At 35.5% G+C, this 19,622-nt stretch overlaps 2 protein-coding genes across 2 annotated transcripts; both read left to right on the top strand.

The window, feature by feature from the left end:
• Positions 1–398: 398 nt before the first annotated feature.
• Positions 399–3,120, top strand: LOC110773706 (receptor-like protein 6). Its single transcript, XM_088248648.1, has 2 exons — positions 399–961; positions 1,006–3,120. Exons 1-2 carry the CDS (start codon positions 399–401, stop codon positions 2,978–2,980), a joined length of 2,538 nt encoding a protein of 845 aa, XP_088104774.1. The 3' UTR covers positions 2,981–3,120.
• Positions 3,121–15,078: 11,958 nt separating this feature from the next.
• Positions 15,079–18,108, top strand: LOC110750666 (receptor-like protein 7). The gene has a single exon (XM_088249283.1). It carries the CDS (start codon positions 15,112–15,114, stop codon positions 17,944–17,946), a length of 2,835 nt encoding a protein of 944 aa, XP_088105409.1. The 5' UTR covers positions 15,079–15,111; the 3' UTR covers positions 17,947–18,108.
• The last annotated feature ends 1,514 nt before the right edge of the window (positions 18,109–19,622 follow it).

The following is a 19,622-nucleotide window of genomic DNA, read 5'->3' as shown; positions in this document are numbered from 1 at the left end:
CTTCTTACAAGCCATTCACGCTGCTGGTGTTGATATTTTAACAACCAAAACTGTACAAACAAAACAATCAATGATGAAAGGACAACCCCTTAAATGTGAACTCTCAAGAGGACAAAAGAAATCTCACATGTGGTGCCAAAATAATTTCCACAAAACAGAGACTCAAAAGTCAGGCCAAGAAACCGAAGAAACGATGAGGAAATCCCCAAGAAAGAGCTGATGCTGTCATGCTGAACACGTCCATTACCCATAAATGCATTGCTACTTGACCTGAACTCAAACACGTTTATGTCAACCATTTGATCACACGGCCTGTCCATAAATAGATAGCTCTCCAGCTTTCACTTTCACATATGATTCTTTAGCTAAGAGTGCACACAAAAAATATCAAAAACATTATGGGGAACGTGTCGATTCACATGCTCTCGAAACTAGTAGTAGTTCTACTGCTGTTTCATCTTGTGGTTGCTAACGTTGTAGACTCTTTGCAGCAGCCGTCTTGCCATGCCGAGGAGAGCTCTGCCTTGCTGCAGTTCAAGGAGAGCTTTATTATTGACAAATCTGCTTCAGGTTATGACGGTGCTTATCCAAAGGTTTCATCATGGAAACCAGCTGGAGGAGGAAATAGCAGTTGCTGCTCGTGGGATGGCGTGGAGTGTGACGAGATGACGGGTCATGTTATTGGCCTTGATCTCAGCAGCAGTTATCTCTACGGCTCTTTCGACTCCAATAGTAGCATGTTCAGCCTGGTGCATCTTCAAAGGTTAAGCCTCTCTGACAATAACTTCAATTACTCTCAAATTCCATCTAGCATAAGAAACTTTCCAAGCCTCACTCATCTTGACCTCTCTTTCTCTGTCTTTTCTGGTCAAGTCCCATCTGAAATCTCACACTTGTCCAAGTTGACATACCTTGATTTGTGTTGCAATTTTGAAGGACCTTCTTATGATCATCACGGATGGTTGCAATTTTGAAGGACCTTCTTTCGAAAGTGTCCTTTACTAGTTTTTTCGGAACAATACCTTCTTCGTTTGAAAAGATTAATTCATTGCAAGTGTTGGATGTGGCTCGATGCAATTTTTCAGAAGGGTTGGTTCCATCTGCACTTGGTAATCTTAGACAGCTCACTTATCTAGACATTTCAGCAAACAAATTTGGAGGTCCAATTCCTGATTCCTTGGCAAACCTTACCCAATTTACTGTGTTTAGGATTAGTACGAGTTATTTAACTGGTCCAATTCCATCTTGGCTAGGTAACTTTAGCAAACTAGTTTACCTAGATTTTGCTTTTAATAATTTGACTGGTTCAATTCCTGCCTCATTTTCCAGTCTCACCAATCTCGAGATCCTTTATCTACAGTCAAATAACCTGAGTGGTGTAGTGGAGTTTCAAATGTTTCAGAAGCAAAAAAATCTCTACCAACTCCAATTGAGTTGGAACAACTTTGAATTTGTTATTGGATCCAATATTATGAACGCAACTCTTCGACAGTTCACCATTTTGGGTTTGAGTTCATGCAATTTAAAAGAGTTCCCATATTTCCTACAAAATCAGACAAATTTGGAGCGACTGGATCTGGCAGACAACAAAATCTGTGGTGAAGTACCAAACTGGATGTGGAATTTAAGCAAGGAGACCCTGATATTCATGGACATTTCTGCAAACTCCTTTTCAGGAGAACTTCCAGCTGTCATACCCTGGGTTAAACTACAATGCTTGAGGCTTTCGTTCAACAGTTTTCAAGGACGATTACCGATCCCTCCACCATCACTTCTAGAATATGGAGCGACCAACAACAAATTTACTGGAGAAATTTCACCATTGCTTTGCAATATGAGTTCTCTTCTGTACCTTGACTTGTCGAAAAATAACTTGAGTGGCACGCTTCCTCAGTGTCTTGGAAACTTTAGTGATGATCTAATCCTTTTACTTCTTGGAAGCAACTCTTTTCATGGCATGATCCCTCAATCATACAACAACAGAAGCAGTTTAAGGATGATTGACGTTAGTCATAACCAATTGCACGGGCAATTACCGAGGTCATTGGCGAATTGTGTGATGCTTGAGTACCTGGTTCTGTCAAACAATCAATTTAGTGATGTTTTCCCCATTTGGTTGGGGACTCTTCCAGAGTTAAAACTTCTGGCAATGCGCCATAATCAGTTCAACGGTGTAATAGGACAGTCTAGAACAAATGTTGACTTCCCCAAGTTACGCATTCTTGATTTGTCTTTCAACAATTTCAAAGGTAAGATTCCACCTTTGTTTCCAGATATTACTGTAAACAAGTCAACATATATGTCCATATACGTAGTCTATCAAGTCAATGATGCTTATATTGTTCATCAGAGTATTCCTTACTCAATCACAATAGCAATTAAGGGTCTGGAGTTGTACTATTCAAAGATTCAAGAAGGCTTTGCAGCCATTGATATCTCAAGTAACAAATTTGAAGGTAAGATTCCAGAAATCATTGGGAACCTTAAGGAGCTTCACTCACTCAATATTTCCAGCAACATTCTCACTGGTTCTATTCCATCATCCTTGGGGAACTTGAGGAATCTTGAATCGTTGGACCTTTCACAGAACAAGCTGTCAGGACAGATCCCCCAGCAACTGACGACGCTTACATTCCTTGGGAACTTTGATGTGTCTCACAACAATCTCACAGGTCCTATACCGCAAGGTACCCAACTTACTTCATTGAATAGCACTTCATATGAGGGAAACCCAGGATTGTGTGGAGATCCATTACCAAAATGTGGAAATCAAGAGGCTCCTCAACCGTCACCTTCAACTGAAGAAGACAGTGATTCAAGCTCAGCTCGAACGCTTGAATTTGATTTGAAATTTTGTTTGGCTGGAATTGGAAGTGGGTTTGTAGTGGGTGTGGTTCTCGCGGATGTTGCCATCACAAGAAGGCAGGAGTTGTTTCTTAAGATCGTTGGAATGGTGAGGCTAATGATATGGAAAAGCTAGAGTTGGGGATGCAGAAATTCAGTGTGTTATAAAGTCATGCATTTGGAGTAGTTTTCTTGTTTTTTCTTCCTTCTCCTTCCATGTAATCGTGCTCTATCTTTGGAGTTGTCCTGTGGGTAGAGTGGGGGATGCAGAAGTATAGTTTGGTCTTGCATTTGGAGTTGTTTTCTTGTTTTTCCTTCCTTCTCCTTCCACGAAACCTTGCTCTGTCTTTCTAGTTGTACTTGGGGTTATGCTAATTAATGCAAATAAAGGTGTTAGAATGTTGCATGCTTTTCTTTATTTGGATTTTCTGCATTCATAATGTTTGCAGTTTTCTGTATGTAATAAAATGATTTTAATCATTAATTGTGCACAGAGTACGTTGGATGAAATGAAATTGAAGCTTTCCAAAGCCTCAGATGAATATACCTCCAACAGTTGCTGCTAATTGCAAAAGAGCAAAGAGTACATTGGGTGCAATTCAAAATCACCCGCACCCTAACCCAATGCACCTCTCTCCGCCGCATCTCTTCATTCCTATCTCTCCTATTTCTTTTCTCTTCATTTCAAAATGCTTAAAATGCAGAAACAAAATTAACCCTTGATTTTCCAGATGTTTCTCGGTAACCAAATTAACATCCTGCACTTCACAAAACTCTTTTCTAAAAAGGGAAACAATGAAATGTTCATGGTCATAATCAAATGCCTAAACGATTTCCTATTTAGGTGAAACTTTATAGGGACCATCAACCGATCCTTGAATTTTGATTTGTTTGTACTTATGGTAGGTAGGACACTTGACTGCCATGCCATCGAACGAAACCATTTCGTAAAACTGAGTTGTATAGGTAACATATGAAAAACAAAATTGAAGCACACAGAGTACTTTTAGACTAGTGAAATTGATTTGAAACTTCACATTGCCTCAATTAATAATATTCCTAAGACAGTAGCTAATTACAATATCAAATGAAAGGCAAAAAGAATCTAGACAAGTACATAAGGAAAATGTATGGCAAGGGTTGTCTAAAAACATAGCTGCATGAATATCAAGTTTGCGCTTGTGGGAGTGAAGGATCGTAAAATATACCTGCACTGTAACCAACTTCAGCCCTGAATTATACTTAGAGATTGTATCCTCTTTGTCTAATGATTGCTCTGTTTTCATTTTGTGAGAACAGTATCCGATGTAAAGTATTTCACACCATATGAAATAGTAGTCAAACGAAACTGAAACTTCCATGTACACAAAACACAAAGACGTTCTGCAATTTCACAGCTCTGGTTTTACACTTGACTTTCCATACACTCTCTTCTCAATATATTTCATTTTTCCCTTGTTATGATATTGTAATTAGCTGCTGATCTAAAACTGTGTTTTGTGCTTAAGTATTTCATAAGTAAATAACGACTTTTTTGTACAAAATTATAATAACAGATACATACACATTAAAATACAAAGTACCAAGGGAAGTTATAACCACCAGAAAAAAAAAAAGCAAACCACAACATCAAATGCATAACCTTACCCTTTTTCAGTTTTCAGTTTCGTTTGGGTCCTTATCTGACTTCTGGGTTTTCGGGGGTTTCTGGATTGAAGGGGGTTGCTGGATTTCTGTATTTGTGTAATCTGCGTACTATTTGCATACTTATAATCTAATATTGCTTGCAAACTCTGCAAACGTTGATTTATGTTTTGAGCTTTTCTAATATCTTTCTTATCAGATTTCGTATTGTTCAAACAGAGCACTCATGGATAGCCCCACAACAAGTGTATCGAGTCGAATTGGAGGCGCGGTGAGAGGAAACGTTGTTAACACTTATGGTTGAAATCAAGTGCGACATGTCCCATTGTAACTCTGTGGAACCTCCACTTACATAGACCCATTTGTAACATGTAAATAAATTAATATTATTTTAAATTGACTGGGCCGAACCGGTCCAGTTTTCCTTTTTTTTTTTTTTTTTTTGTGGAGAATGGGAACTGGGTTTGACTTTTCGATCGATACACAGTTTTTTCCAATGCGATTTGGTTCGATTATCCGATTCTTCGATCCATATGTCCACCCCTAATCGAGACTCGAAAGAGGGTAATATTTGTAAGCTTTTAGTTTGTTTTAAATCATACATGAATGATTGAATGAAAATGCTCAAGCTCAACAGGGCAAAATATGTTGATTCCGTACTTTAAGAAATATTTCATTACATGTTTATGGACAAAATCATTTCTCTAAAGTAAATCACGCATAATATTAAAAGCACAATCAGCTTGGTATAGACACATGTGGGAAGAATAATTCATAATGTAGGAATAAACACATGTTAGAAAATGATCATACTTCCCCATATTTTTTTAAATAAAATTATCAATTTTTGGATGAAAAATCAATGAAAAGAAGTTTTGTGAAAACAATTTAAACCTCAAGGGGTGTTCGTGTAATTTTAAAACCTCAAAAAATTTTGTGAAAAAGCCAAAAACCTCAAGGAGTGTTAATGTAAATAACTCTTTCTTATTTGAATTTAATCAAGTTGTTTTAATTGTTTCTCATAATTTTTCATATTCGTAAAATACCTAATATCCAGGTAAGATATATTCAACTCCGTACCTAGCAAACCCGTAAAATATCTCTTTGATGCACCTATATACTCCGCATATTACCTATTGACCTAATACCTAGCCAATAGATAAAGTTGAAAATGATTTATCATGTACCTCCATTGCAGGTAAGGGACATATTCAACTCAATAGGTATAAATATAATACCTCTAATCCAAGTATTGAAATCCCCATAATATATCCGCCCCGATTATATACTCCAAAGAATACAAAATTATATGTTTTTAAATTGATTTTCGAATTCATCAAGTATCCGCCCCGATTGTTTTTAAATTATTTCAATATGAATCAATTGTTTTCATTCCACCATGGTTCATATTCAACAGAAATCCTTCAAATTTTGTGATATTATCAAAACAAAAGGATTTTAATAACTAAAAATTGGAGCTAAGTTAGAGAAACACAACTAAGCAAAACATCAATTTCATATAAAACATCAAAACGATACATCATACAAGTATTAGGAGCTTGTGCCAGAATATTAATGGGCACAAATAATCAAGCTCAATCCCAGAATCGAAGGATGCGTTTTTATACTTGCCTTCTGAATCTGAACTAATGGCATGCCGCATATGTAATAACCAAGCTCAATCTCACACCCATGCAAGTGTTCAACACACCCAAGCTCATCCACATGCTAGTCAAGACAGCTAGCAAGGACAAAGAAGTATGCCTCTTGTATATTTTCGATACTGTTCTAGAATACATGCAATTGTATAGCCATATATATACTCGCATTACACAGTAGAATATAATAGAATTCTATCTATTGGATAGAGCAGTACTACTTTCAAACTTGGTGAAAAGGTATGGACCCTTAAATCCTTTTGGGGAAGCTTTTGGCTCAAATGTGATTCATAAAGCATCCAAGTTTTATATTGGTATGAGTACCTTAATGGAAATATTTCTAATAGACATGCAGGAATATTTGAGACCAAGTGGTGTAACAACATCTTGGCTATGTCCCTCAATATTAATGGAAGAAAACCAACTTTGAAATGTCTGCATTGTGAGAATATCTTGTCAGATTACCCTTTATGGAAGAGGTCAGCTTTGTATGTGTCTATGCATTGTGATATTTAGGCTGCACAGTCCTGTTCTCCTGGCGGTGGATAACTCTGCCTTTCTCTATCATGGTGGTTGTTGTTTGGTTTCTCAGTTTTATCTTAAATGTTTTTTTTGATTTATTTTTAATAACCGAAATAGTGTTTTGATATTGGAGAAGTAAAAAATGATGATATTTAAATCAGTTTTATTTCTTGGACCACAATTTCCTTGGGTCCTAGGGTGCAAGAGAACGGGATTGTTAAGCTGCAATAGCCCGAGCTCATGATAGAACCCTGGACTCACAATAAGAAATCTTGGTTCATAAAAAATATTATTTTCACCAAATTTGTGTGGCTCATGACTATCATATCCTAAGGCTAGTCCAAAGTCTAAAAGACACCAGTTCTAATGCATTGAATTGTCACTTTGCTTATTGACAAAAAAAAAAAAGAATTTTCACTTTGCCCTAATTTATTTATTTATTTATTTTTTTCAAGATATGTGGGGGATTGTTGGATTTTTGTGAGTATTTCAAAATACAGTTAATTTATTATTTGATTTATCGGAAAACTGAAATTTTGAAGTGTTGTTGGTTAACTTGATTTGATTTGATTAGATATTTCAAAACAAAATTTATTTTTAATATCATTGTTTTGGACGTTGGTGCAATGCAATTGTTATCATTGGAAATGGTTGCTGTTAATTTTCTGTTTGGTAACCATTCAATTGGTCTTTAATTTCGTTGTATTTAATTAGCATTTAATTGAAGTTTTTTTTTCGATTTATTTGACTTCAGCCGAAAAAGCATGCAGACCCATTTTGTAGGTTACTTTGATTTGCTAAAGGTTTGATTACCAATTCAATTGTGTCAGTTTGTATTAATGGGTCGTGTCGTGTCTAGATTATATACGTGTCAGGAATGCTCAATCCAAATTCGACCCGTTTAATAAACGTGTCATGCACGGGTTGACCCGTTAAGTTCTCATGAGAGTTTCGGGTTGTTTCGGGTCGTGTCGGGTTGACCCGCTAAGTGATAGCAACTAAAAAACATTTTTTTAAAATTAAAAAAATGAAGAATAAACAAATAAACGGGTTAGTGGGTTGACGAGTTACACGGGTATTTTAGCGGGTTGGCGAGTTGACCCTCTATGACCCGTTTTGTTAAACAAGTTACATAAGTATATTAGCTAGTTGGCGGGTTGACCCGAAACCCACCGGTTTATTAAACGGATCATAGCAGATTGACCCGAAAATGACCTGAATTTTAATCATGCTGGTTGAACCCGCTAAATTCTCGTGCAGTTTTCAAGTCGTGTAACAGGTCGTGCCCAAAATTGCCACCCCTAATTATAGATTGAGTGCTGTTATTTCCACCCCCTTATCATATTTCCTCACCTACCTTATATTAAAAATTTTAAAGACAAATTTATCCATTTGTAAAATCACTTATAAGGACATCTAAGGACCAAAATATTAATATAAAAAGACTCTTTTCCTTTAAAATAATTTAAAATGAAAAAAGTAAAATAATAAATAAATAAATAACCTTCTCAGCCCCACCAACTTATCCAAAACCCTCTCCCTGACGGAGCTCCCCCACCACAATCTTTCTCTTCTCCGCCTACACCACCTCCTTCTGTCTCTGTTCTATGTTCTTTGTATATCTCTCTCTTTCTCTCCCCCTCTCTCCTCCCCAACACCCTGAGTTTGGTGGTGATGCGATTTTCACTTGAAACTACTGTTTCCTTCGTCAAATTTTGGATTCAAAACGAGTGGGTATGGATTCAAAAAAAATTGCTTGTGGTATGAACTTTTGAGAAGGTCTGATACGTTAGCAAGGGTTTTTTTTTTTTTTTTGGTGGGTAAAAAGGTCTGTTGATTTCTCCATATTTTTTTTATTTTGTTGTATATTATATTATATCTATATATATAAAGCAAAATGCAGAGAATGGTAAAACATTCAAAATACCAAAAAATGCCCTTAATTAATGCAAACATTAAGAATTGAAATTATTAATTAAATGATGTTAATACGATAAATTTACACTTTTTCATATTAAAAAAATAAAATAAAAAAGAAAAATCAGATAATGGATCCTATTTTTATGGAATACAACTACCCATTATCTTTTTTAATTCTAAAATGAATTTTAATTTTTTTTTTTAAAGCCTCTCGCAAGCGCGGAATCACGTGCGAAGAGGCTAGTAATTAATAATTGACTTTGCTTCCTAAGAGCATCTCCAAGGGAGATGTCAAATACCAAACATCAAATTTAAATTTGATGGCCGATGTGGCAATTTGACATCTTACACAGTTTTACACTTGTTTGTACCATATCTGACCCTCAACTCATCCAACGACACGTGGATTAGGCGATCTTACACAAGGCCTCATACAATCAGCATCCGGTACCGATGGCATTGTCTCAAAGCCACAAATGATCACTAGTCTCAACATTGCCTGGAATCGGCACACGCTGCCGATTCTACAGAATCATCCTCGAAGCACCCACCCGAAATATCTAGAAACTCGTGTCAACCTCATAGGGCCCTCCCACGAGTCCCATATCGAAAATGAGTACTAAGAGCACACAAAATGCCCCTTATAAATAGGCCCCTTCACCACAGTACAGGGGTAAGACTTTTTAGCTTGACTTTTATACTTTTATATGGTCAACAGGAAGAGCTCTTAGAAATAAACTTACTTTGGCATCGGAGGGTCTTAGGCGGGTCCCACACCGGTTCCATAGACCTCACGAACTTCATTCGTCTTCTATTCAGGATCAGCATCCGATGACAGGAAGAATCTGCATCCATCACTCAATCGATCTACTAGATCGTCCTCATCACTTATAAGTTGCACTCATCTCTATCTGTTCAGTTTTTAGTGCCAACAACACTCCACCCGATATGTCAAATTAAATTATTATTTTATTACATTTCAGTGTTGATTTATTTACTACTTCTTAGAATATAATTTTTATATTTTTAATTAAAAAGAAAAGAAAATACTAAAAGACAATCAATTAATTGAAAAAGAAAATACTACAAGACAATCAATTCATTGAAATATAATTCACAATTCACCACCTCGAAGAATTTTCATTCTAAGTTGAGAATAATATCTATGGGAGTTCTTTGAGTAGAAGATGATGAGAAACTAGCGAAGTTAGATTGGTTTTCATGCTTCTTACTCACTGATTCTTGCGTTTGTAAGTTGTAACCACTTTGGTTGGTGCCTCAATTCATTGTAAAGGAAAAGAATTTTTTTTGGTATAAAAGAAGAATTGTGTTTGAGCACAAGTTCTTTTTTATTTTATTATATATATATATATAGCTTTTTGACGAAAATGAAATGAAAGAGGTGATAAACAAAAATTACATGTACGATAGGAGGAAATGGTTGTGTTTAAAAACAATTGTTCAACGGTAGGAAATAAACTGGAAAAAGGAAAAAGGAAAAAAATAAAAAAGGAAGATAATAAATGAAAGTTACAGCCAGTTGTCTTTAAAAAATAATAAAATATTTATTTGACATCTTGCTTTTGGGCTGTCAAAAATAACAGCTGAACCTCTAGCCTTCATTCCACATTAGCTTTGACAATTCGATTGGAGTGATGTGAGATGTTATTTCTAGCCGTTAAATATCTGTGGCACTTTTGACATATCGGTTGGAGATGCTCTAAGGAAGTTTCTTGAGAATATAAAAAGTGAATGATTTGTCTTCCTCTTTGGTACAGGTACAGCTCATTTTAGGCGGTTTGGCTTCTCTCTTTTATTTTTAAATTTTTTTTTATATATACACATATACATAGACTGAAAATGTTTTTGAGCCCCTTTCAGATTTGGGCCTCGCGCTGTAGCCTTAGTCACCCTGGGCCAAGGCCGACTTTGACTTGGAAAAGTTAACGTGTGGAAGGGTGCTTTTGTCCAGAGGGCCTTCTTTCCATCATGTTCAATATAATATTGTGTTCCCCCGTTCTCTCTTGCTTTCAACCCTCATTTTTTTCCATCATGTTCAAAATAAATTTGACTACCAAAATACTCTTCTACAAAAAGAAATTTTATTTTGTTCAACTACTTATGCAAGTTTTCAAATGACAGAAATTGTGTAATGTAATAATAAACCAACTTTTTATATATCATAATTATAAAATAGAATTTAATATTTGTAAAAGAATTTTTTTTTTATAGGTTTGATTATTTACTTCCAATATATCTAAATATATAAAATTATAGAAATAATTAAAAATCCAATGCATTATTTTATTGCATGCAACATTCTATAGCAACAAAAAAGAGATGTCATGTGACAAAATGGGCATAATAGCTGCTATTATTGTGCCTAAGAAAAAGTTGTTGTCTTTATATTTACTAGCATGTGCCAATTGGTTTTTTATTTTTATTTTTATAGAATTATTATTTTTTTTTTAAAAAAAAAATAAGAAAAGATAACATGGGTAATTATGTTCTATAAAAGTAGGACCTATATCTGATTTTGTTTTTAATTTTAATTTTTTTAAATATAAAAAATGTGAATTTACCACATTATCCTCATTTAATTAATAATTTCATTTCTTAATGTTTGAATTAACCGAGGGTAATTTATGGTATTTTGAATGTTTCGCCATTCTCTCCCTTTTGCTTTATATATATAGATACAAAGGGGTATTGGATTTTTAAATAAAAATAAAAATCTATCTGCGGGCAATTTGGGAAGGAAAAATCTTATTCCAATTCACCCTTGCCCAATCTCATATCAGGAATCAAATTTCCTCCATATCATGACTTAGGAATCAATTTTTATTTCAATTCTGCGTTTCTTTTCATTCCCAATGTGTAAGTAAATAAAGGAATAATCCGGAATGGGAATGACTCCCACTCTTTCTATTCCCATTCCGATTATGTAACATGCAGATTTTTTTAAAGTGAGTGACATGGAGGGTAATTTGGACATTTCAACACTGAATTTGTAACTAGTCTAAACCGACACGTGTGACTTGCAATCGTTTTATTTCAAGCAAAAAGAATAAAAATTCAAAAGCTAGCTCTTCTTTGTGGAATTTTCTGTAATGAATATTTGGTTGCATTTACACTTGTTTATTAATCAGATATGAGTTCTTGACTTAAGTCATCTGGAGTCTTAAAATACTTCTTTATTGATCAATATGTCAATATATATTATCCCTTCATATAAACAAAAGGGTTGGAAATGAAAACAAAGGATTGTGTGGAGATCCATTGCTATTTGTTTTGGCAGACTTGGGAAGTGGGTTGGTAATGAAAACAAAGGTTCTGCATGCATCATGTTAATTTTTTTGTGCTTTTCGTCTTGTTCCTTTCTTCTACCTTGGTCCGTGTCTTCTCTTCCTACTCTTTTTTTTCCCAAGTCCCCACTTGATTTGTTTCAGAGATTGAACAATCAATTTACTGTTTGGCAATACTAAGAAAACTATCATGTCTAAAACCAAATGGCTGCCTTCAGCAATATAACGTGTGAACCTAATCAGCCATAAGCCTCTTGGAATTCAACTTGATCAATTAAAGACCAACCCTTTTTTATTAATTGATTTTATTCTTTCTTTTTATGTGGTACTTAATTAGCCATGATTAATTTGACAGTTTGGAAAATCAAATTTTTATCACAAAGCACGCAAAAGGAACGGACATACAAACCAAAACCAAGTACAAGCACTGCGAACAACAAAAACTAGAGTTAGGGAGACTCGTCATCATCCGAACCACCGAAACCCTAATGGTTCTAGTTGCCCTCGGCAGGCTCCATACTCATATCCGAAAGATGAAAATTTTTGTGGTTATGGTGGTGGCGGTGGGAAAATGAAACCCAAGGGGGGAGGAGGGTTACATTTTCCGCCCTATTTTCCCATGTGTCAGGGAACCATTTTCCATGCATGGACTTACCAAACATGCCCCAAGCCTCCTTTCCCATGAACCAAATGCATCCTTGCCCTCAACATATATGCACTATAATACCCCAAAGATGAAAAATTCTGTGATGATTATTTGGTTGCATGTCTTTATCAGTCCATACATATGTTCTTGACTTGAACAGATGGGCAGGGCAGCTAGCATCCAGAGTGATTAGCAAAGACCAAAGCTCAGATGGCTTGACCAAGTAGAGACATATATTGTCTTGATGCATAGCAAATATATATCTTAACTTCTGATCTGAATGCACTATTTTCCAGTCTAATGAATTAACTTATACTTGATCGTCAAGCACATGTTCTTGCAATGCAAGTGTATGCAAATTTCAAACCATCATTGTTCCCCATCCCTATCTTGTTTGAAATTGGGAGTCCCTTCCGTTCTCTCTCGCTTTCAACCCTCTTTTCTTTTCTTTTTTTCTGAATCAGTCTTCCTCCCCTGCCGTTTTAATTAACTCTCTCTCTCTCTCTCTCTCTCTCTCTCTCTCTCTCTCTCTCTCTCTCTCTCTCACAATCAAGCTCCTTTTCTATTTTCCTGGTTCAACGCTTATCTAATTCTATGGCTGGTGAATTCTCAGGAGGTAATTGAGAATGGCTAATCTAATTCAATTTTGTGAATATGTAAGTTAAAACTATTGATTTACACTTTAGAATTCACCAAAAGGATTGAAATACGAAGACTTAAAATTGATTAACTGAATTGAATGACTAAAATGAAGCTTATATAGGTGCAAAAAGTGAAGGGCTATTACCATTATTAATCTATGTTGATGATATGATTATAATTGGGAATAATGAACATGAAATATCTCAGTTGCAAGACTAGTTGAGGATTGAGGTGGCCTGATCAAAGCAAGGCATATTTCTCTCTCAAAGGAAATATGTCTTGGACTTGTTGACAAACACATGAATGCTAGATTACAAAGCTGTAGACACTCCTATTGTTCAGAATCATCATCTTGGAGAATATCCAAATCAAGTTCCAACTAACAAAGAAAGATACAAAAGGTTAGTGGGAAGATTGATCTATTTGTCACATCATTATGCCAAAACTGACCTTGAGCAACAGATAAATCCGTGGCCTGTTCCCCCTTCCTACCGTGGTATTCAAGACTGTTGCCTATTACTATGTAATAAGCAACGGATATTATCCGTGACCAATTTATATTTCTACCGCATCAGTTCTGTCGTAAAAAGTGGTGCTAAAGTGTCGTAAACACCCAAACAATTGCTCCAAACCACTACACTAGTGGGTCCTTTGCACAATTAGCATAATTATAGGCATCAGTATAGGATCTGGTTGAGTTTATCACTTTCTTGTATAAATCAAAAGGGTTGGAAATGATATCACATGATTTCTTTGACAGATTGAACAATCCATGTACTGTTTGACAATAACAAGAACAAAGTGCAACCAATAGCTATTGGATGTCTTTATCAAGACTTAAAATTCATTAACTGAATTGAATGACTAAAATGAAGCTTATATATAGGTGCAAAAAGTCCAGAGCACATGGTGACGTGCATGTTTGATATAAGGCCCCTTGAAGACGTAACTTTGGAAATTTACACTTGGTCTCATCAATTTCGCAAATTGACTTGGAGTTTCTTGGTCTTTTTAATTGAAAATATCACAAATTGCATATATGTGATTTACCAGAACTATTTTTTTCTTTGCTTCGAATTGACAAGACAACAATGGTCTTATTTTCAAGGATGGAATTTTCTGTGATGGAAAGTTCTTGACACTACGCCTCAAGTTTATTATTATTATTATTATTATTATTATTATTATTATTATTTCTAATCACTTCTTTATTGATCAAAATGTCAATAAATATTCTTTTGATGAAGATGGTTAATTCGGAGTAATATTGATCAATGCCATTTGATCATGCCAGTCCATAAATAGATGGTTATTTAGCATAAGAGGGCAAAGAAACGAATATTTTAAAAACATTGGAAATACAAGGGCAATGCTCAAGTAAGAACTGTTTATAAACTGAATATTAAAATCTTGCATTGGCTCAATAACGAACGCTCCAAATGCTAAGGGCTGGGTGGTGCTGCATGATCCATGCTGAATCCAAGTTGAAGATATACAAAGGAGAGACCGCTCTTCTGCTTGCCACATCACCAATTTAACAGACATCGAATTTAATGGCAAATTGACTTGAAGTTTCGTGGTCTTTCTAATTGACAGGAACCGTTTTTCTTTTGTTTCGCTGGTCCTTAATTGCAAGGATAGAATTTTCTTTGATAATTATTTCTTTGCATTTACACTTTTTTATTAATCAGTTTGTGAGTTGTTGACTTTAGTCACCTCATGCCAGTCCATAAATAGATACTTGACACGTGTATTATCCTATCACTTCTATATTGATCAAAATGTCAAATAATATTAAATAGTTACTTGACACGTGTACGCTATTGCTTTACCATTTGATCATGCCAGTCTATAAATAGATAGCTCTCTAACTTTAACTTTCATAGATGATTTTTTAGCAAAGAGTGCAAACAAAAAATATCAAAACATTATGGGGATTCACCTGTCGATTCGCATGCTCTCGAAACTACTAGTTCTGTTGTTGTTTCATCTTGTGGTTGCAAACTTTGTAGACTCTTTGCAGCAGCTATCTGGCCATGCCGAGGAGAGCTCTGCCTTGCTGCAGTTCAAGGAGAGCTTTATGATTGACAAATCTGCTTCACGTTCTAAAGGTGCTTATCCAAAGGTTTCATCATGGAAACCAGTTGGAGGAGGAAATAGCAGCTGCTGTTCGTGGGATGGCGTGGAGTGTGACGAGATGACGGGTCATGTTATTGGCCTTAATCTCAGCAGCAGTTATCTCTATGGCTCTTTCGACTCCAATAGTAGCCTGTTCAGCCTGGTGCATCTTCAAAGGTTAAGCCTCTCTGACAATAACTTCAATTACTCTCAAATTCCATCTAGCATAAGAAATTTTCCAAGCCTCACTCATCTTGACCTCTCTGCCTCTTTCTTTTCTGGTCAAGTCCCATCTGAAGTCTCACACTTGTCCAAGTTGACATACCTTGATCTGTGTTGCAATATTCGTGAAATTGAAACATCTCCTGATGATCCTCAGCGATTGTTGAAACTTCAACCATCCGATATGAGAAGTCTAGTTCAAAATTTAACTAGCCTAGAAACTCTTTCTCTCAGTTTCATTAACATATCTTCTATTATACCCGTTTCCTTGACAAATTTATCATTTTTGACATCCCTTACCGTCAAGAAATGTGATCTGTTTGGCGAATTCCCAGCGAGAATTTTCAATCTACAGAACTTAAAAGTTCTTAGTGTGAGATACAACCAAGATCTCACTGGATATTTTCCTGAATTTAATCGAAGTAGTCCTCTAATCTTATTGAAAGTTGCTTATACTAGGTTTTTCGGACAAATACCTTCCTCGTTTGAAAAGCTTAATTCATTGCAAGAGTTGGATGTAGCTCAATGCAATTTTTCAGAAGGGTTGGTTCCATCTGCACTTGGTAATCTTAGACAGCTCACGTATCTAGACATTTCAGCAAACAAATTTGGAGGGCCAATTCCTGATTCATTGGCAAACCTTACCCAATTGACTGTGTTTAGAGTTAGTACGAGTTATTTAACTGGTCCAATTCCATCTTGGCTCGGTAACTTTAGCAAACTAGTTTACCTAGATTTTGCTTTTAATAGGTTGATTGGTTCAATTCCTTCCTCATTTTCCAATCTCAAGAACCTCGAGATCCTTTATCTACATTCAAATAACCTGAGTGGTGTAGTGGAGTTTCAAATGTTTCAGAAGCTACAAAATCTATACCAACTCCAATTGAATCGGAACAATTTGGAATTTGTTACCGAATCCAATATTATTATGAATGCAACTCTTCCACAGTTTAGTATTCTGGGTTTGAATGGATGCAACTTAAGAGAGTTTCCATCTTTCTTAAGATATCAGACAAATTTGGAGCGGTTGGACCTGTCGAGAAACAAAATCCATGGCCAAGTACCGAACTGGATGTGGAACATAAGCAAGGACACTCTCGTATTCTTGGACATTTCTGAAAATTTCCTTTCAGATGAACTTCCAGTTTTCATACCCTGGGTTAACCTACTATGCTTGAGGCTTTCCCTCAACAATTTTCATGGACGATTACCGATCCCTCCACCATCCCTGCGAGAATATGGTGCTACCAACAACAATTTTACTGGAGAAATTTCACCATTGCTTTGCAATATGAATTCTCTTCTGTACCTTGACTTGTCGAAAAATAACTTGAGTGGCATGCTTCCTCAATGTCTTGGAAACTTTAGTGATGGTCTAATCCTTTTACTTCTTGGAAGAAACTCTTTTCATGGCATGATGCCTCAATCATTCAACAACAGATGCAGTTTGAGGATGATTGATGTTAGACATAACCAATTGCAGGGGCAATTACCGAGGTCATTGGCGAATTGTGTGATGCTTGAGTATCTGGTTCTGTCAAACAATCAATTCAGTGATGTTTTTCCCATTTGGTTGGGGACTCTCCTAGAGTTAAAACTTTTGGCAATGCGCCATAATCGCTTCAACGGTGTAATAGGACAGTCTATAACAAATGTTGACTTCCCGAAGTTACATATTCTTGATTTGTCTTACAACAATTTCACAGGTGAGATTCCACATTTGTTTCCAGATATTACTGTGAACAAGTCAACATATATGCCCATAGACGTAGTCTATAGAGTCAATGGTTTTTATATTGTTCAGCGTGTTGCTTACTCAATCACATTAGCAATTAATCAAAACTATTCAAGGATTCTAGAAGGGTTTGCAGCCATTGATATCTCAAGCAACAAATTTGAAGGTAAGATTCCAGAATTCATTGGGAACCTTAAGGAGCTTTGCTCACTCAATATATCCAGAAACATTCTCACAGGTTCTATTCCATCATCCTTGGGGAACTTAAGAAATCTTGAATCGTTGGACCTTTCACAAAACAAGCTCTCAGGACAGATCCCCCAACAACTGACGAGGCTTACATTCCTTGGGAACTTTGATGTGTCCCACAACAATCTCACAGGTCCTATACCGCAAGGTACCCAACTTACTTCATTGAATAGGACTTCATATGAGGGAAACCCAGGATTGTGTGGACATCCATTACCAAAATGTGGAAATCAAGAGGCTCCTCAACCGTCACCTTCAACTGAAGAAGACAGTGATTCAAGCTCAGCTCGAACGCTTGAATTTGATTTGAAATTTTATTATGCTGGAATTGGAAGTGGGTTTGTAGTGGGAGTGGTTTTTGCGGATGTTGCCATCACAACAAGGCAGGAGTTGTTTCTTGAGATCGTTGGAATGGTTAGGCTAATGATATGGAAAAGGTAGAGTTGGGGATGCAGAAATTCAGTGTGTTATAAAGTCAAGCATTTGGAGTAGTTTTCTTGTTTTTCTTCCTTCTCCTTCCATGTAACCGTGCTCTATCTTTGGAGTTGTCTTGTGGGTAGAGTGGGGGATGCAGAAGTATAGTTTGTTATAAGGTCATGCATTTGGAGTACTCTTTGTGGTGGTTATGCTAATTAATGCAAATAAAGGTGTATTTGGATTTTCTGCATTCATAATGTAATAAAATGATTTTAATCGTTAATTGAGCACAGAGTACATTGGATGAAATGAAATTGAAGCTTTCCAAAGCCTCACATGAATATACCTACAATAGTTGCTGCTAATTGCAAAAGAGCAAAGAGTAAATTGGGTGCAATTCAATCACCCAATGCAACTCTCTCCGCCGCATCCCTTCATTCCTATATCTCCTATTTATTTTCTCTTCATTTCAAAATGCTTAAAATACAGAAACAAAATTAACCCTGAATTTTCCAAATTTTTCTCAGTAACCAAATTAACATCCTGCAGTTCACAAAACTCTATACTAAAAAGAGAAACAATGAAATGTTCACGGTCATAATCAAATGCCTAAACAATTTCCTATTTAGGTGAAACTTTATAGGGACCGTCAACCGATCCTTGAATTTTGACTTAATTAAAACTTGACAAAAATAATTAAGAATGTAGAAAATGAAGAATGAGTCCCTAAAGAAATACTAAATTATATATGTTTGATCTCCGTAATTTGACTAACTTTTCATTTTATTTCTTGTCATTTCAATTTGGTCTGCAATCAAATTCAATTTGGTCTGCAATCAAATTCAATTAATAAGTTTCATCAAAATAAAAGAGATGAAATCTGACGTAGTAAAATGCAATCACAACATGTAACATGTAATGTAAGGGTGCTTTTGTTTCTACAAGACATTTGTAATCAACCCAAAATGTAATAATAGTGCGTCTATTTTTCTTATTAGTGTTAGATTTGTAGGGCTTAATTGCTATATTTGAGTGGTCACTGAAATATACATTCATTGACGTGGTGTGCATCAAGATATTCCCATAGCTACGTACTGTTCTTTCTTTCTTATATTACAATGCTTTTGCTTTTAGAATATATGACCAATCAAAGAATTTGTTCTTTTTATCACACTTCCGCGCTTTTCGAATATGATATAAAAGTAGAGTATATTACAATGTCTTTTTTTTTTCATCGAAATATGATTTCATTTCGTTTGGATGAAGAATTGAAAATTACATAGAATTCTAAAATGATGTAATTTAGTTTTCTATCATTTTAATTTTTGGCAATTGAAGATTTCAGTGTTTGGATTTATATATGTTGAATTTTGTAAATTGCACTATGAAAATTGTGAAATGACTCCTATTTTAGTGAAAATTAAACTCGGGAATTTGATGCCCCAATTTTCACGATTTTTTATGCACTTCATTTTAAAAATTCTGAGTTTAAATTATCAAACAAGGAAATTGTCAATTTCTCCTTTTAAACTCCCGACTTTTTAAGTAAATTTCAAACCTCATCCAAATAGAAGGTAAAGAAACCCAGAGGAATAGAAAACAAACAGATGTTTTGTTTCTTTTATTTACTATTATTTAAAGTGCCAAGCTCCTCAGGAAGTCTTCCTTACAGCAAATTTCCGACCAAAAGCAAAACAATC

Source organism: Prunus avium, chromosome 2 (assembly GCF_965620075.1).
Source record: "Prunus avium chromosome 2, drPruAviu1.hap1.1, whole genome shotgun sequence".
Lineage (NCBI taxonomy): Eukaryota > Viridiplantae > Streptophyta > Magnoliopsida > Rosales > Rosaceae > Prunus > Prunus avium.
Note: the sequence above shows the minus strand (reverse complement) of the source record. Positions and strands in the feature narration are given on the sequence as shown.